The sequence below is a fragment of the Medicago sativa genome, chromosome 1, assembly GCF_051527215.1.
Source record: "Medicago sativa cultivar Bolivia chromosome 1, Bolivia_mono, whole genome shotgun sequence".
Taxonomy (NCBI): Eukaryota; Viridiplantae; Streptophyta; class Magnoliopsida; order Fabales; family Fabaceae; genus Medicago; species Medicago sativa.
This window is the reverse complement of record NC_140749.1, coordinates 32,447,332-32,463,191: the sequence shown is the minus strand read 5'-3', so window position 1 is coordinate 32,463,191 and position 15,860 is coordinate 32,447,332. Positions and strand designations below refer to the sequence as shown.

General features: G+C 38.4%; 1 protein-coding gene and 1 long non-coding RNA gene across 2 annotated transcripts; one reads left to right on the top strand and one right to left on the bottom strand.

Annotated features, from left to right (window-relative positions):
- The first annotated feature begins 10,513 nt into the window (after positions 1-10,513).
- Positions 10,514-11,648, top strand: LOC146954387 (dirigent protein 18-like). Its single transcript, XM_085716160.1, has one exon. The coding sequence runs from the start codon at positions 10,665-10,667 to the stop codon at positions 11,415-11,417; it is 753 nt and encodes a 250-aa protein (XP_085572286.1). The 5' UTR covers positions 10,514-10,664; the 3' UTR covers positions 11,418-11,648.
- A 60-nt stretch (positions 11,649-11,708) lies between these two features.
- LOC146954386 (uncharacterized) lies at positions 11,709-13,698 on the bottom strand. The gene is made up of 3 exons (XR_015013152.1): positions 13,231-13,698; positions 12,296-12,691; positions 11,709-12,014 (listed from the first exon to the last, which is right to left on the bottom strand). It is a non-coding gene; the product is annotated as an uncharacterized LOC146954386 (long non-coding RNA).
- Between the last annotated feature and the right edge of the window lie 2,162 nt (positions 13,699-15,860).

Below are 15,860 nucleotides of genomic sequence, written 5' to 3'. Positions count from 1 at the left end.
TCAATATGAATTCAACACCCGTCTGAAGCCAAATAGGGACTCTCTTAAAGCCCTATCTCAGAAATCAGATGAAACCTTCCGTGAATATGCTCAGAGGTGGAGAGGGGCAGCTGCCCGTGTTTCTCCTCGACTTGATGAGGAAGAGTTAACACAGACATTCCTGAAGACTCTGAAGAAGGAATATAAGGAGAGAATGATAGTCTCTGCTCCAAACAACTTCTCTGATATGGTTACAATGGGAACCCGTCTAGAGGAGGCTGTCCGAGATGGTATTATTGTCCTTGAGAAGGGAGAATCTTCAAACAGTGCACCAAAGAAGTACGGTAACGGTCATCATAAGAGGAAAGAATCTGACGTAGGGATGGTATCTGGTAACCCATCTGCAGCTGCTACACAACTACCTCTGCCCTATCACTACATGCAATACTCTCAACATCCTTTCTTCCCACCATTCTACCAGCAATATCCTCTGCCACCGGGTCAACCACCAATGCCCGTCAATGCCATTCCTCAGCAAGTACAACAACAACCTCCCGCTCAACAGCAACGGCAGCAACAACAGGGTCCCCGACCCAAACCTTCTTTTCCACCAATACCAATGCGGTATGGTGAGCTGCTCCCAACTCTACTGGCTAAGGGACACTGTGTCACTAGACCAGGCAAGCCTCCGCCTAATCCATTGCCTCCCAGGTTCCGACAGGATCTGACATGTGAGTTCCATCAGGGCGCTCAAGGCCACGATGTTGAAGGTTGCTTTGCTCTGAAATATATTGTGAAAGACCTGATAGAAAAGGGACGGTTGACTTTTGAGAATAGTGTTCCTCATGTTCTTGACAATCCGCTTCCAAACCATGCTGCCGTCAATATGATTGAGGCCTTTGAAAGGGTTCCCGTTACTCAAGATGAGCCCATGTTGGATGTCCGCAATGTTGTTACTCCCTTGGTGCCGCTACATGTCAAGCTATGTCAGGCTTCTTTGTTCAATCATGATCATGCTTCTTGTTCAGAGTGTCTCCAAAATCCTATGGGCTGTTGTGTGGTGCAAGATGATATTCAGAGCATGATGGATGACAAACACTTGATTGCCAGTGATGTATGTGTGATTGTACCAGTGTTCCATGACTCTCCTGTTGAAAGTGTATCCCAGGCAAAGAATGTTGAGCCTTTGGTGATCAGGTTACCTGGTCCGGTATCTTATACCTCTACCAAAGCAATTCCCTACAAGTACAATGCAACCATGATTGAGAACGGGGTGGAGGTGCCTCTGGTATCCCCAGCTACAGTTGATAATGTTGCTAGTGAAGTTACAGCTCTCAGAAGCGGGAAAGTCCGTCCACCCTTGTTTCAAAAGAAGGTAGTTACACCCATTGCCACGGTAACCCCACCAGTTGCTCCTCCTGTTGACAAGAACACCGGCCCATCAGGCCAATCTATTGAAGAGTCCAATCTGGACGAAATCCTGAGGCTCATCAAGAAAAGTGACTATAAGATTGTTGACCAACTGCTACAAACCCCATCAAAGATATCCATCTTGTCTCTGCTCATGAGCTCAGAAGCTCACAGGAAGGTGTTGATGAAGATACTTGAGCAAGCTTATGTTGATCACGAAGTCTCTGTGGAGCAATTTAATGGAATAGTGGGTAATATTACTGCTTGCAACAGCTTGGGATTCGGTGATGATGAACTCCCCGAAGCAGGGAAGTATCACAACTTGGCTCTACATATCTCGGTGCACTGTGGGTCTGATATGATATCCAATGTTTTGGTGGATACTGGATCGTCTCTGAATGTAATGCCTGAGTCCACACTAAGGCAATTAAGCCATCATGGAATTTCCCTGAGGGGTAGCAGCTATCTGGTTAAGGCTTTCGATGGATCTCGCAAGGATGTTCTCGGGGAAGTAGACTTGCCAATTACCATTGGTCCTGAGACATTTCGGATTACTTTCCAGGTCATGGATATCAATGCCTCTTACAGCTGTCTCCTCGGAAGACCATGGATCCATGACGCTGGAGCAGTCACGTCCACTTTGCATCAGAAGCTCAAGTTCATGAGGAATGGTAAGATTGTCACTGTGCATGGTGAGGAAGCATATCTAGTTAGCCAAGTATCATCGTTCTCTTGTGTTGAAGCAGGGTCCGCTGAAGGGACATCATTTCAAGGGTTGACCGTTGAGGGCGCAGAACCCCGGAGGGCTGGTACTGCTATGGCTTCACTGAAAGACGCCCAGAAAGCTGTTCAAGAAGGGCAAGCTGCCGGCTGGGGCAAAGTGATTCAGATTTTGGAAAACAAGCGTAAAGAGGGCCTTGGATTCTCTCCAACATCTGCTGTTTCAAAGGGAACTTTCTACAGTGCTGGGTTCATCAATCCTATTACTGAAGATGCTGCTGAAAGAAACCACGTGCCTACATTTGTTATACCAGGAGGCACTGTGAGAAATTGGGAAGCCATTGATGTTCCTTTAGTCATGCATGCTTCCATGTAATGTGTTTTGTTGCTCATGTTTTTTGTTTTCAAAATAACAATCCTTTCGCTCTGCCCAAGGCGAAAGTGATATCATTGTAAGGGCGTGTTTGTTTCGGCATTGCCGTTATCAATAAAAGTTGTCGTTTTTCTCACGACTCTTTGTTTTTTACTTTTTAGTGCCTTTTTCTTGGAAATAATGGTAATGCCAGAAAAAACCAAAACATCTATATTTTTCTTATTAATTTCAAAAATCTGCATAAAAAACATTTTTCTCAAATCATCCCAATCATATTATGCAGATTGAACCATAATAAACCCGTTGAACACAGTGACCCTATGGTTCCTCCAAATTTTGAATTCCCTGTATATGAAGCTGAAGATGAGGATGATGATAATGAAGAGATACCGTATGAGATCACTCGACTGCTTGAGCGAGAAAGAAGAGCCATTCAGCCTCATCAGGAAGAGATTGAGCTTATCAACCTGGGTACCGAAGAGAACAAGCGAGAGATCAAGATTGGTGCTGCACTTGAGCCAGAAGTGAAAAAGAAGATCATTCAACTTCTCCATGATTATCCAGACGTCTTTGCATGGTCCTATGAAGATATGCCGGGTCTAGATCCCAAGATTGTGGAACATCGAATACCGACAAGACCTGAATGTCCTCCTGTCAAACAGAAACTGAGAAGATCTCGTCCAGACATGGCTCTCAAAATCAAGGCTGAGGTGCAAAAGCAAATTGATGCGGGTTTCCTCATGACAGCTGAATACCCTGAGTGGATTGCTAACATCGTACCAGTACCAAAGAAAGATGGGAAAGTTCGAATGTGTGTTGATTACAGAGATCTGAATAAAGCCAGCCCAAAAGATAACTTCCCATTGCCTCATATAGATGTGCTTGTTGACAGTACGGCTCAGTCTAAAGTGTTCTCCTTCATGGATGGTTTCTCTGGCTATAACCAGATACGGATGTCGCCTGAAGATAGAGAAAAGACATCCTTCATCACTCCGTGGGGAACATTCTGTTATAAAGTGATGTCGTTTGGCTTGATAAATGCTGGTGCTACCTATCAAAGGGGTATGACCACTCCGTTCCATGATATGATTCACAAAGAGATTGAAGTATATGTTGATGACATGATTGTGAAATCAAGTGATGAAGAGCAGCATGTTGTGTATTTGAAGAAGATGTTTGAAAGACTGAGAAAGTACAAGCTGCGGTTGAATCCTAACAAGTGCACATTTGGTGTAAGATCTGGAAAGTTGCTAGGCTTCATTGTCAGCCAAAAAGGCATTGAGGTTGATCCTGACAAAGTCCGAGCCATCAGAGAGATGCCGGCCCCTCAAACTGAAAAGCAAGTCAGAGGTTTCCTCGGACGTCCGAACTACATTTCAAGATTCATATCTCACATGACTACTACTTGTGGTCCCATTTTCAAATTGCTCAGAAAGAATCAGCCTGTTGTATGGAATGATGAATGTCAGGAAGCTTTTGATAGCATTAAAGAATACCTGTTAGAACCACCCATCCTTGTCCCGCCAGTGGAAGGAAGGCCCTTGATTATGTATCTGTCAGTGTTAGATGATTCAGTGGGTTGTGTCCTCGGTCAGCAAGATGAGACTGGTAAGAAAGAGCATGCCATCTACTATCTGAGCAAGAAGTTCACCGACTGCGAGACTCGGTATACAATGCTTGAAAAGACTTGTTGTGCTTTAGCATGGGCTGCCAAACGCCTGCGTCATTATATGGTGAATCATACAACTTGGTTGATATCCCGAATGGATCCAATCAAGTATATCTTTGAAAAGCCTGCTGTTACTGGAAAGATCGCACGTTGGCAAATGTTGTTGTCTGAATATGATATTGTGTACAAAGCTCAGAAAGCAATCAAGGGAAGTGTCCTTGCTGAGCATCTTGCTTGTCAGCCTCTTGATGATTACCAGCCGATTAAGTTTGATTTCCCTGATGAAGAGATTATGTATTTGAAAGCAAAAGACTGTGAAGAACCACTGATCAATGAAGGGCCGGACCCCAATAGCAAGTGGGGATTGGTGTTTGATGGTGCTGTCAATGCTTATGGTAAAGGAATTGGAGCCATCATTGTAACTCCACAGGGGCATCACATTCCTTTCACCGCTCGAATAACTTTTGAATGCACAAACAACATAGCTGAATATGAAGCGTGCATCTTGGGCATCGAAGAAGCCCTTGACCTGAGAATCAAGCACCTTGACATCTATGGAGATTCTGCACTTGTTATTAATCAGATAAAAGGTGAATGAGAGACTCATCATGAGAAGCTGATCCCATACCGTGACTATGCAAGACGTCTGTTGACATACTTTACAAAGGTTGAGCTGCACCATATCCCTCGGGATGAAAATCAAATGGCTGATGCTCTTGCTACTCTGTCTTCCATGTTTCGTGTCAATCACTGGAATGATGTGCCCGTAATCAAAGTGCAGCGTCTTGATAGACCCGCTCATGTGTTTACTATTGAAAATATGCCAGATCAAGCTGATAGGGTTGTGAATGATAAAAAGCCTTGGTATTACAACATCAAACAATTCTTGCAAAATCGCGAATATCCACCTGGTGCTTCCAACAGAGATAAAAAGACTTTGAGACGATGGGCTAGCAAATTCCTTCTAGACGGAGAAATCCTATACAAGAGGAACTATGACATGGTCTTGTTGAGATGTGTTGACAAACAAGAAGCTGAGAAATTGATGCATGATGTACATGACGGTACCTTTGGGACCCATGCTTCGGGCCACACCATGTCGAGGAAATTGTTAAGAGCCGGCTATTACTGGATAACTATGGAGCGTGATTGCCACAAACATGCTAAGAGATGTCACAAATGTCAAATCTATGCTGACAAGATTCATGTGCCTCCACACGCTCTCAATGTTATATCTTCCCCGTGGCCTTTCTCTATGTGGGGCATTGACATGATCGGAAGAATTGAACCAAAAGCTTCCAATGGACATCGTTTCATTCTAGTGGCAATTGACTATTTCACCAAGTGGGTTGAAGCTGCTTCCTATGCCAATGTGACCAAACAAGTGGTTGTCAAGTTTATCAAGAATAACATCATCTGTCGTTATGGTGTTCCCAACAAGATCATCACTGACAATGGTTCCAATCTGAACAATAGCATGATGCAAGCTTTATGTGAAGAATTCAAAATTGAACATCACAATTCTTCTCCTTATAGACCTCAGATGAATGGCGCAGTTGAGGCCGCTAACAAGAACATCAAGAAGATTGTTCAGAAGATGGTCACTACTTACAAAGACTGGCACGAGATGCTACCATTTGCCTTGCATGGTTACCGTACTACAGTGCGCAGTTCAACCGGGGCAACTCCTTTCTCTCTTGTGTATGGTATGGAAGCAGTTCTCCCTCTGGAAGTGGAGATTCCATCTCTTCGAGTAATCATGGAAGCAAAGTTAACTGAGGCTGAATGGTGTCAAAGTCGGTACGATCAATTGAATCTGATTGAAGAGAAACGTATGGATGCTATGACTCATGGACAGTTGTATCAAGTGCGAATGAAGAATGCCTTTGACAAGAAAGTCCGACCGCGAGAATTCAAGGAAGGCGAACTTGTATTGAAAAGAAGGATAAGTCAGCAACCCGACCCAAGGGGCAAGTGGACACCTAACTACGAAGGTCCTTATGTTGTCAAGAAGGCTTTCTCTGGTGGTGCTTTGATTCTTACACACATGGATGGTGTTGAACTCCCAAATCCTGTTAATGCCGATATAGTCAAGAAATACTTTGTCTAGAAAGAAAAGAACAGCGTGGTAGGTCGAAAACCCGAAAGGGCGGCCTAGGCAAAAATGCGCTTCCCGGTGGATCGAAAACCCGAAAGGGCGATCCAGGCAAAAGTTAGGGACAAAAAAAAATGAATATGAAAAAGCTCGCTGAGATTGTACGCAACTCAGGCAAGAATGAGCGCCTCGATGAGCCGAAAACCCGAAAGGGCGGTTCATGCAAAAATGAGGTTGACAATAAAAGGCAAGTAACTATATCTGGCAAATCACCATCACCCTTGGGGCATCTGCAACTGTCAATGATCGTCTTCATCAGAGGTTTCTGTACTTGTGAATTCAAAATTTCTATGAAATGTAGCGGTCATCGTGTTCAATGTATCACCAACCAATAAAATTACCATTTTCCAAGCTTCGTAAATCCGTGAAGTCATGCTTTTGGCTGATTTTCACTCTTCTACATCAATTTGAGCCTGTGCTATTGTTTGAAACTCTATTTCCTTTCTACTTTCAATGCGTTATACAAAATATTTCCTTTCCAATTGATAATGTTAATGTCTGAAACAAACATCTTTGAAAATTGAAAAAATCTTTTCCTGTTTATTTTGAAAACAAACCTGAGCAACAGGGTACATTTCAATGAAACATGCATGAATAAATGAATGTCAATGTCTATTTCAATACATGTCACAAGCAGGTTACTCCCCAGGATGATCTGTGGTCGATGGCAAAAATGAAAAGAATGAAAAAGAAAAATGAAAAATGAAAATAAGAAGCTCGCTAAGTTGAAAACCCGAAAGGGCGGCTTAGGCAAAAATGAGCACCCCGCTGATTGACAATCTATGAAGGCAATTCAGGCAAAAATGGGGCAATAAAAGGAATATTACTCCCCGGTGAATCGAAAACCCGAAAGGGCGGTTCAGGCAAAAATGGGGTTTGAAAATGAAAAATGAAAGAATGAAAAGAGTATAAAAGCATTGACCACAGATGCGAGCATCCAATGTTTACCCAGCACTGACACGCCTAGCAACGGCGACCTGTATCCAAGAACCTTCCAAAGGTCCTCCTTTACAAGTCTTATTGCCCTCAGCCATGGTTTTGATACGTCTCTCAAATGACGGTCTCTCCAAAGAGGTTTTCCCCTGTGAATATGTCGCAGCACGAGCCACTACGTGCCCAATCTTCCAATGTCTTGTCTGCCTTTGTGAAACCTCTCTGCCAAATTGCCAATCAATCATGCCTTTCAAGCATTCATACATGCATAATCATGCATTTTATGTGCTCATACATCCAATAACCTTGCTATACCATACATACATGTTGCATATCCAACTGTCAGCTGTCAGATTCAACGCCAATTTCAAATTTCAATTCCAAATGTCAATATTCAATGTCAAATTCGAAGCAATGTCAATGTCAATATTCAATGTCAAATTCAAAGCAATGTCAATGTCAAATGTCAATGTCAATATCAATGTCAATGTCAAATGTCAATGTCAATATCAATGTCAATGTCAAATGTCAATATCAATGTCAATGTCAATATCCAATGTCAATGTCAATGTCAATGTCAATATCCAATGTCAATGTCAACTTTCAAACCAATTTCAATCCAATTTCAATGTCAATTGCAACTCTCCAATCCAATGTCTATGTCTTTGTCTCTGCTCAATCTCAACTTTCAATCTCTCTTTCAATGTCAATCTTCAATTCAAATCAATGTCAATTCACTCTCAATTTACTCTTGGGCCAACAAAATGGTCATGTCTATTTTCAAATCAAGTCAATGACAATTTACCCTCAATTGGTATTTTGTTAAACCAGACTTTCAATTTATATTCCGTTACTGGTCAAGTGCCAGGTTCAATCCAAAAAGAACCACTTATACCTGCTTATATACCTATGCTTCCGGACAAACGACAAGTTCGATCTGAAAAGAACAGTTTGTACCCAGCTCATGCTTTGTTATCAGTCAGACGGCAAGTTCAATCTGAAGAACAGTTTGTACCCAGCTTATGTTTTGTTATCGGTCAAACGACAAGTTCGATCTAAGAGAACAGTCTGCACCTTCCCACATGACGTGGTGATAATCCAACAAGCAAGTTCGATCCAAAGAAACAGCTTGTATCAACCCTTTTGCCTATGTATCCAGCCAAACAGCCAGTTCAATCCAAAGAACAGTTTGTGTCTGCCTATCTGTTTGTATCTTCAACCAAGTGTCAAGTTCGATCCAAAGAACAGCTCGTATCTGCCTATATGTCTATGTTTCCGGTCAAGTGCCAAGTTCAATCCCAAGAACAGCTTGCACCTATCTTTTGTTTTGTATTCCTTGGTCAAGTGGCTAGTTCGACCCAAAGAACAACTTGTACCCTATTTTCTACTCCGTGGGTTGTCTACCCTGTCAATGTCCACCTGAATCCCCAGTGACATCACAGGTTCCATAGACTCCAGTTGTTTGTTTTGCATTCATAATCAAAGTATTGCATGACATTCACATTCTTAAAAATCTGAAAGCGTATTTTTATGTCCAAAAGCAGTGCAAATGCTAATATTTAAGTATCTCCGTCCCGTCAACTCTAAGACTTCGTCTCTTGACTTTCTGGACAAAGAAACTTAAATAGGGGCAATTGAACACAAAGATCATGTAAAAAAAAAAAAAAAGTAAAACAGTCGAAATGGAAAATCTAACTCAAAAATTAGGAGTACTAATTATGTGTGTAAGACTAATGAGCATAAGAATACTCCAAAAATCAAACTCAAATTTGTTGTCACCAGTTCTTTTCACAAATTTGTTGTAAACCATGTTTTGTCTGGGTGGAGTGCTAAGAAAACTCTCAAACACGCAATCTACTAAAGATAATTCATCTTTTAGCATTTCCTTTTGCTAAAGATTACTGTTCAATATATTTTTCATACTAAAGAATATGGCTATTGCTTCCACCAACGTTAATTAGTTTGTCTAACCAACTTCACCTTATGATTTTAAGAATGGATTTTTTTTATTATGGTTTCCATACTTATTGGAGATAATAATGGTATAATACGATTAATTTACACAAGTGGATAAACGAAGGGGATAAATAATACTAGCATTTCAACAAACAAAAAACTATACTTCCTGAAATATTGTAGAGTGAATAAAGCTCAAAGATATATTTTAACAATTTGCCTTAAAAATGAAACTTCAATTGAAAAACCTTCAAATGGTTTAGGCTATGGTTTAGTTATATTTATAAAAAAAAAAATCCAGTTATTAAAAGTCACCTCGCAGAATAAATCAAATATGATTCTTTCAAAAAAAAAAAATCAAATATAATAATATCTTATAATAATTTTGTCATAGATACATACATTTATTAAAAATAAAGCAATACAAAAATTTATGTTCTTATTCATGAACTTTATCCAAAAAAATTATAAAATTATATCATTAATCTCTTTAGATAATTAATCGTTTATAAAACATCTTACACAAATATTTAACATAAAAATTTAAGATTTTTTTTTAAAAAAAAACATGACTATGAATATAATATTTTTGCATATTATTTTATTGATTTTGAAATATTTTATTTAGTAAAATTTACGATAAAATAATTTTTTTATTAAAATATACCTATAAAACACCATTTAACATTAAAAAGTTTTTTAATATAGAAAAGAACAATTTTTCTCACCTTTCAATTTTTTTTTACCAAACGACTTTAACTTTGTTTTTAAAGCTCTTACTTTTAACTTTAAGCTCAAAGCAACTTCTCCGCTAACAAAAAGCTGGGCCAAACGGACCCATAATAAAAGATAACTATCACTTGGAATAATAATAATAATAATAATAATAATAATAATAATAATAAATAAAATAAAAAATTATGCGTGAAAATACCATTGAATTTTTCCCTTTCATTAGTTAGAGAGTCAACTAGCTATTGACTTGAGATATTGGTTTGGTGGTACTTGCACCACCTCTCATGTTTCTGACTCATCATAACGAAAGCATTTAGAAAAACGAAAAAAAAAAAGTGATTGTGACTCAGCAAACAATTTATTTTTCCGATGAATTTCTTCTACACAGAACTTCATTGAGTTATACTATAATATTCATAGCTATACTTGACTAAAATATATTTTTAAAAATAGAATTGGCATAAGTATATATGAATTCTAGTGCATCTTCCATTACATCTCAACAACGCCACTAATCAGAAATATTGACTACAATTTTGGCAAAAGGTGATCTACTTTCCTGTTAATTTCAACAACTTCAGTATGATCCATGCCTCACAGACAACCACTCCAACACACTCTTCATTCCCTCTTATATAATACCAAGACTTGCATTTCAATCCACTCATCCAAACAAAGATTCATTACCACAAAGAAATACTAGTATATCTATATCTGAAAAACTTGGAAACAAGATGGCTATGCGATTACTAGCTATATCTCCTTTGGCAATGTTGGTTGCTTTTTCTTATTTAACAATGTCTATAACAGCAGTTGACCCTATTGCAGCCACAGGGAAAGAACCAATCATTGAGTTGTTCATGCATGACATTCTTGGTGGAAGTAACCCAACCGCTCGACCGGTAACTGGTTTGCTGGGCAACATATACAGTGGCCAAGTGCCCTTTGCAACCCCAATAGGATTCAACACGCCACAAGGTGGGATTCCCATCCCTAATGCAAATGGCGCTATCCCCACCGTCAATGGTGTTACCGGTATCCCATTAGGAACTGGTTTGGCTGGTACTTCTTTTGCACCAAACAACAACAATCAAAACAATGCTCAGGTGCAGTTAGGACCTGATGGACTTGGACTTGGATTTGGTACAATCACTGTTATTGATGATATACTAACATCCCAACCTGAATTGGGTTCTCAAATGGTTGGGAAAGCTCAAGGTGTTTATGTGGCAAGTTCAGCAGATGGGAGCAGACAGATGATGGTTTTCACAGCCTTGTTTGAAGGAGGGGAATATGGAGATAGCTTGAACTTTTATGGTTTGTATAAAATAGGAAGTACCATGTCGCGATTATCCGTAATAGGGGGCACAGGAAAGTTCAAGAATGCAAGGGGGTTTGCAGAACTGAGACCTCTTATCCCACCAGGACAGATTGCAACTGACGGTGCTGAGACATTGCTGAGGATGAGTGTCCATTTGAAATACTAGTATTGTGCTGTAGAAATGGAAAAGCGACCGAGTGGTTTTTAATTACAGATGACGATGAAATTGATCTTGTATGCTGTCTAGTTTGAGTGAAAAATTGTATTTGATATCTTATTTGTAATCCCATGAAACCATATATGGTGATTTGTATTTTTGTGTTAAAAAAAGGGTATTTGTAGCTACTTCTTACTTAGTGCCATTTAATCAATCTGAAAATGAATTTTGAACGAAAAATGCCTCAGAATACATGTTACGCATTAAAAAAAGAAATATCAAACGAAGTCACAGGCATCATAAGTGGTGAAACATTAGCTATTATAGCACATGAACAAGAATGAAGCATTAGAATGAAAAAAAAAAAAAACATGATGGAACAATATCACATAAGTCTATGAAACAAAACCAGAACAAATAAAAAGTTTACTGCATACTGCATAAGAAGCATGGCATGTAAGAAAATGTTCCTCAAAAAAAAAAAAAAAAAAAGGTAAGAAAATGTTATTCATTCCCTCATATATATAATTGACTCTACAGATCTTCCACATGATAAGCAATGTCTCAAGCTCAACGGTTCAGGAACAACTTTCAACAAATCAATTCCTATGCATCACAGACATTATAAGGAATTAACTTCCAAAATACGGTTGATGTTGACCAAAATAAGTTAGGATGATAAAAAAAACTGGACCATTCTTTCTAGCCAAGGCAATACTAGTGAAACCGTGAGATATTTTAAAGCAGAACATCCTGTTATTACTAGCTAGTGATTATTGACAAAAATTCTAGAGGATCTCCACTGTCACTAAGATCTATCTTGAACTAGTGGATACCAAAATTAACAACTATGAGCTATGATAGATATAAAATGTAATAATAATTACCAATTTGCAAAATCTGTATGCGGATCTTCAGATTTCAATACAAGCTAGTGATATTAACATGAGATTGCAAGGTAGCTTCATCAAGACTGTAAAGTGCATCTATCAAGTGCATCCGCAACGATGCAGGACCTTTAGCCATTTTCATTCCCAGCTCACCCGCAACGCCAAATACAGATAATGCCGATACTGTTGCATCTAAAACATGGTTTTTGTCAACTGCAACAAAGGTAGCAATAAGTGCAGTGAGTGCACATCCAGTTGCTGTTATTTTTTGCATCAATGTCAGTGACCCCGGACAGTGCAACTATGGAACCACTTGTTTGAGCCAACAACTTTGCTGCTTCAACTGCATCCATTGAACCGTGAGTACTGTCCACACCTTTTACAACAGAAGAGCTAAATTACAGAGTGCAAATCCAAAACCCCAGATCAAAGGTTAGAGAAGGAATGAACAGAGTTTTTGTTCAATTTTGGATGAGACCGTGTAAGTGAAATCTATTTTTTCCATTTACCTTTCCTAGGGAAAACTATCAGAAACACAACAACAACCAAACCTTATAAATGAAATGACATATAATATTCTATTATAGATCATGTCTATAGACAATCCATTGGCCTCTAAATTTTTCTGAATAGTTTTTGCCTATAATCTAATTTGGTTGTTCTCTTCTTCTAGTGATTAAGCTGCCCCACATATAATTAACCTTTTTTACTACATAATCTACATATTTTCTCTACACGAACATAGGTTCTTACTTCATATCTGATAACTCCTTCATACGAATTTAGATCTCTAAATTTGAAGTCCATGAATTTCCTTAATTGGAGTCTAAATCATTTTCATTTATTATCAAACAGCCTAAGTAGATATTCAATCATCTTTTCTACAACCAGTACAGCCTCAATTATCTTTCTAGAGTTGAATTTAGAGTTACCTTTGAGGCAGCAGAGGATTGAAGCGAGGAAGAAGAAAGAGAGATAATTTCAGAGGCATTTCCTCGAATAACAGTTGGTTTGAATCGAACAAGTTGAACGCAAGCATCGAAACGGAAAGAAGAAGCAGAAACAGCAACAGGGTCAAGAACCCATGGGATATCCAACTCAGAGCATAGCTTAGCGGCAGCTATCATAGCAGGAAGAGAAGAAGGTGAGAGTGTTCCAACATTAAGACAGAGAGCACTGACGCGTGGAGTGAAATCAGGAATCTCTTCGAGTGAATGAACCATTGCTGGTGATGCACCAGCTGATAAGAGAGTATTCGCCATTAAATCCATTGATACAAAGTTAGTTATGCATTGAATCAGCGGTGATTCCATTCGAACCTTTTCTTCCCCATTCCACCTCCTCTTTCTTGCTCGCTTCCATGATAAAGGCAGGGAAACGAAACACCAATTCAGGAGATACAAATATGTTTGTCTCTGCAGATTCTTCTTAACTCTAAATAAATGTACTTTTGACCCTCTAGTTTTTTCAATTTTGCGATTTTTGATCCCTATTAAAAAAAATGATAAATTTAGTCCCTTAATTAATCTCTTTGTGATATTTATCATTTTGAACAATTTTGACTTATTCAAGGCTGACGTTGCATCTCATTAAACTATTTAGCATGCCATGTGGATAATTAATCAATTAAAAAAATAAAATTGACTCATAATCATTTATCATTTATGAAATTAAATATAAAAAATGAAAAAAAGGAAAAAATAAATCAAAAAATTGATGAATCTTCATCATCTATGACAAGAATCACTCCAACAACAACAATCTTCATTTTCTTTCAAAAAGAAAAACAACAATCCTCATTAAAAAAAATCCAAAATCAGACACATCATCACGAAAACACATGGGTGACTTCAAACCAGAAAGAGGGAAAAGGATGGGGTGCAAAATCGCTCCATTAAAAATTCTTATAGGTAGTACTAAACAATTCTTATAAGTCTTCATTCAAACATGTAGTCTCATACATGTACGACTTCAGGATCACTTTCATTCCAATGTGATTCGGTTGCCTAGAAGCTACCACGAGTCGGACCATTCCCCGTCGTCGTCAGTTGGACCACTTCACGCCCTCGTTAGCTTCGGGCATTACAGAGCTCTTTTAATGTCACTATCTTGACGGTTAGAAAGAGATTTTGTTTCTCAGTTTGGGTCGTGCATAACAAAATTGGTTCCCTTCTAAAGAGGATCAAAATTCTCCTCAAACAAGTCTTCAATACCCAAGTCCTTTATGGGAGGATTTTTAGCCAATAATTTCGCATTGACTTGGGCATCACCAGTTAAGTTTGTAAATGCATTGTTTACTAGACATGCTTCTAAACCATTGTGTGCAGATGATGCTAAAGAGCATTCCTTCACACAATTGTCAATAACATCAATCATACAACAAGAGTCCTGAATGGAAGGGCTCTTCATATGATTAGCAAACTCAAAATTAAATTTTCTCTTCTTCTAAATTATATGTCAACTTAACATACTTGACATTAATTATGGCACCTGCAATAGCAAGGAAAGGTCTCCCTAAAAAATTGGAACTTGGGAGTCCTCTTCCATCTTAATATTCTTGTTCAAGTAGTGAAGTCTCTTGTTCAGAAATGACATTTCTTCAACATCATAATGATCTTCAGAATCTTCCTCTGCGTCTCTTATTCAGTTTTTTACAGCTTGAAGTGTTTTGACAAATTTTTCCATTGACTTCAAAGCAGACTTCTTAGTTGGTTCATCACTTATAAGTTCCATCTCATGACTCTTAAGAGAACTTATCAAGTTCTTCAACAACTTGTTTAAGTCTTTTACTTCCTAAATAGCAGTAATCTTATGTCTCCACTTAGGAGGTAGACTGCCCAGAATCTTCTTGATATGATCTGATGTTGTATAAATCTTATTCAAAACTTGCAGACCAGAGACAAGAGTTTGAAACCTTGAGAACATGGTTTCAATATTTTCATCATCCTTCATTCTGAATAATTCATACTGTTGAACCATAAGGTTAACCTTCACTTATTTCACTTAATGATTTCCTTCATAGGTTGAGTAGAGAGATTAAAAAATGCTCCTAGTAGTAGATTTATTAACAATCTTGGTATATTCTAGATAAGGAAGAGCCTCAACCAAAATACCACGAACTCAATGATGCTTCTTATAAATCTTTTTTTTTTGTAAATTAGTTAAGCTCTTTCAATAAATAATAATTGAAGGAAAATCGAATTACAGGATAAACAGCAAAATAAAATTTTCGACTTTCTTTCCTTGGAAACTTATAGGACCTATCCGAAACAAACTCGAAACTTAAAGGACCTATCTGAAACCTTAGAAACTTAAAGGATCTATCTAAAACAAACATGAAACTTAAAGGACCTCGGGAGGTATTTGGCCTTCATTTTATTTCAATGACTACATTCCACTCTTCTCTTATGTCAATAGGTAAAATCCATTTTGAATAATATGTTAATATGTTCAATATATATTTGTAGTCAAAAATTGAATTTGGATTCTCTCAAGTTGGAATCCCAAATCAAAGGGTTATATTGATACTCTCTCCTTAAAATTCATTAGATACCACTTAAAT

Coding starts and splice junctions, on each gene's coding strand:
- LOC146954387 (XM_085716160.1), top strand. CDS start 10,665: ATGGCTATGCGATTACTAGCTATATCTCCTTTGGCAATGTTGGTTGCT.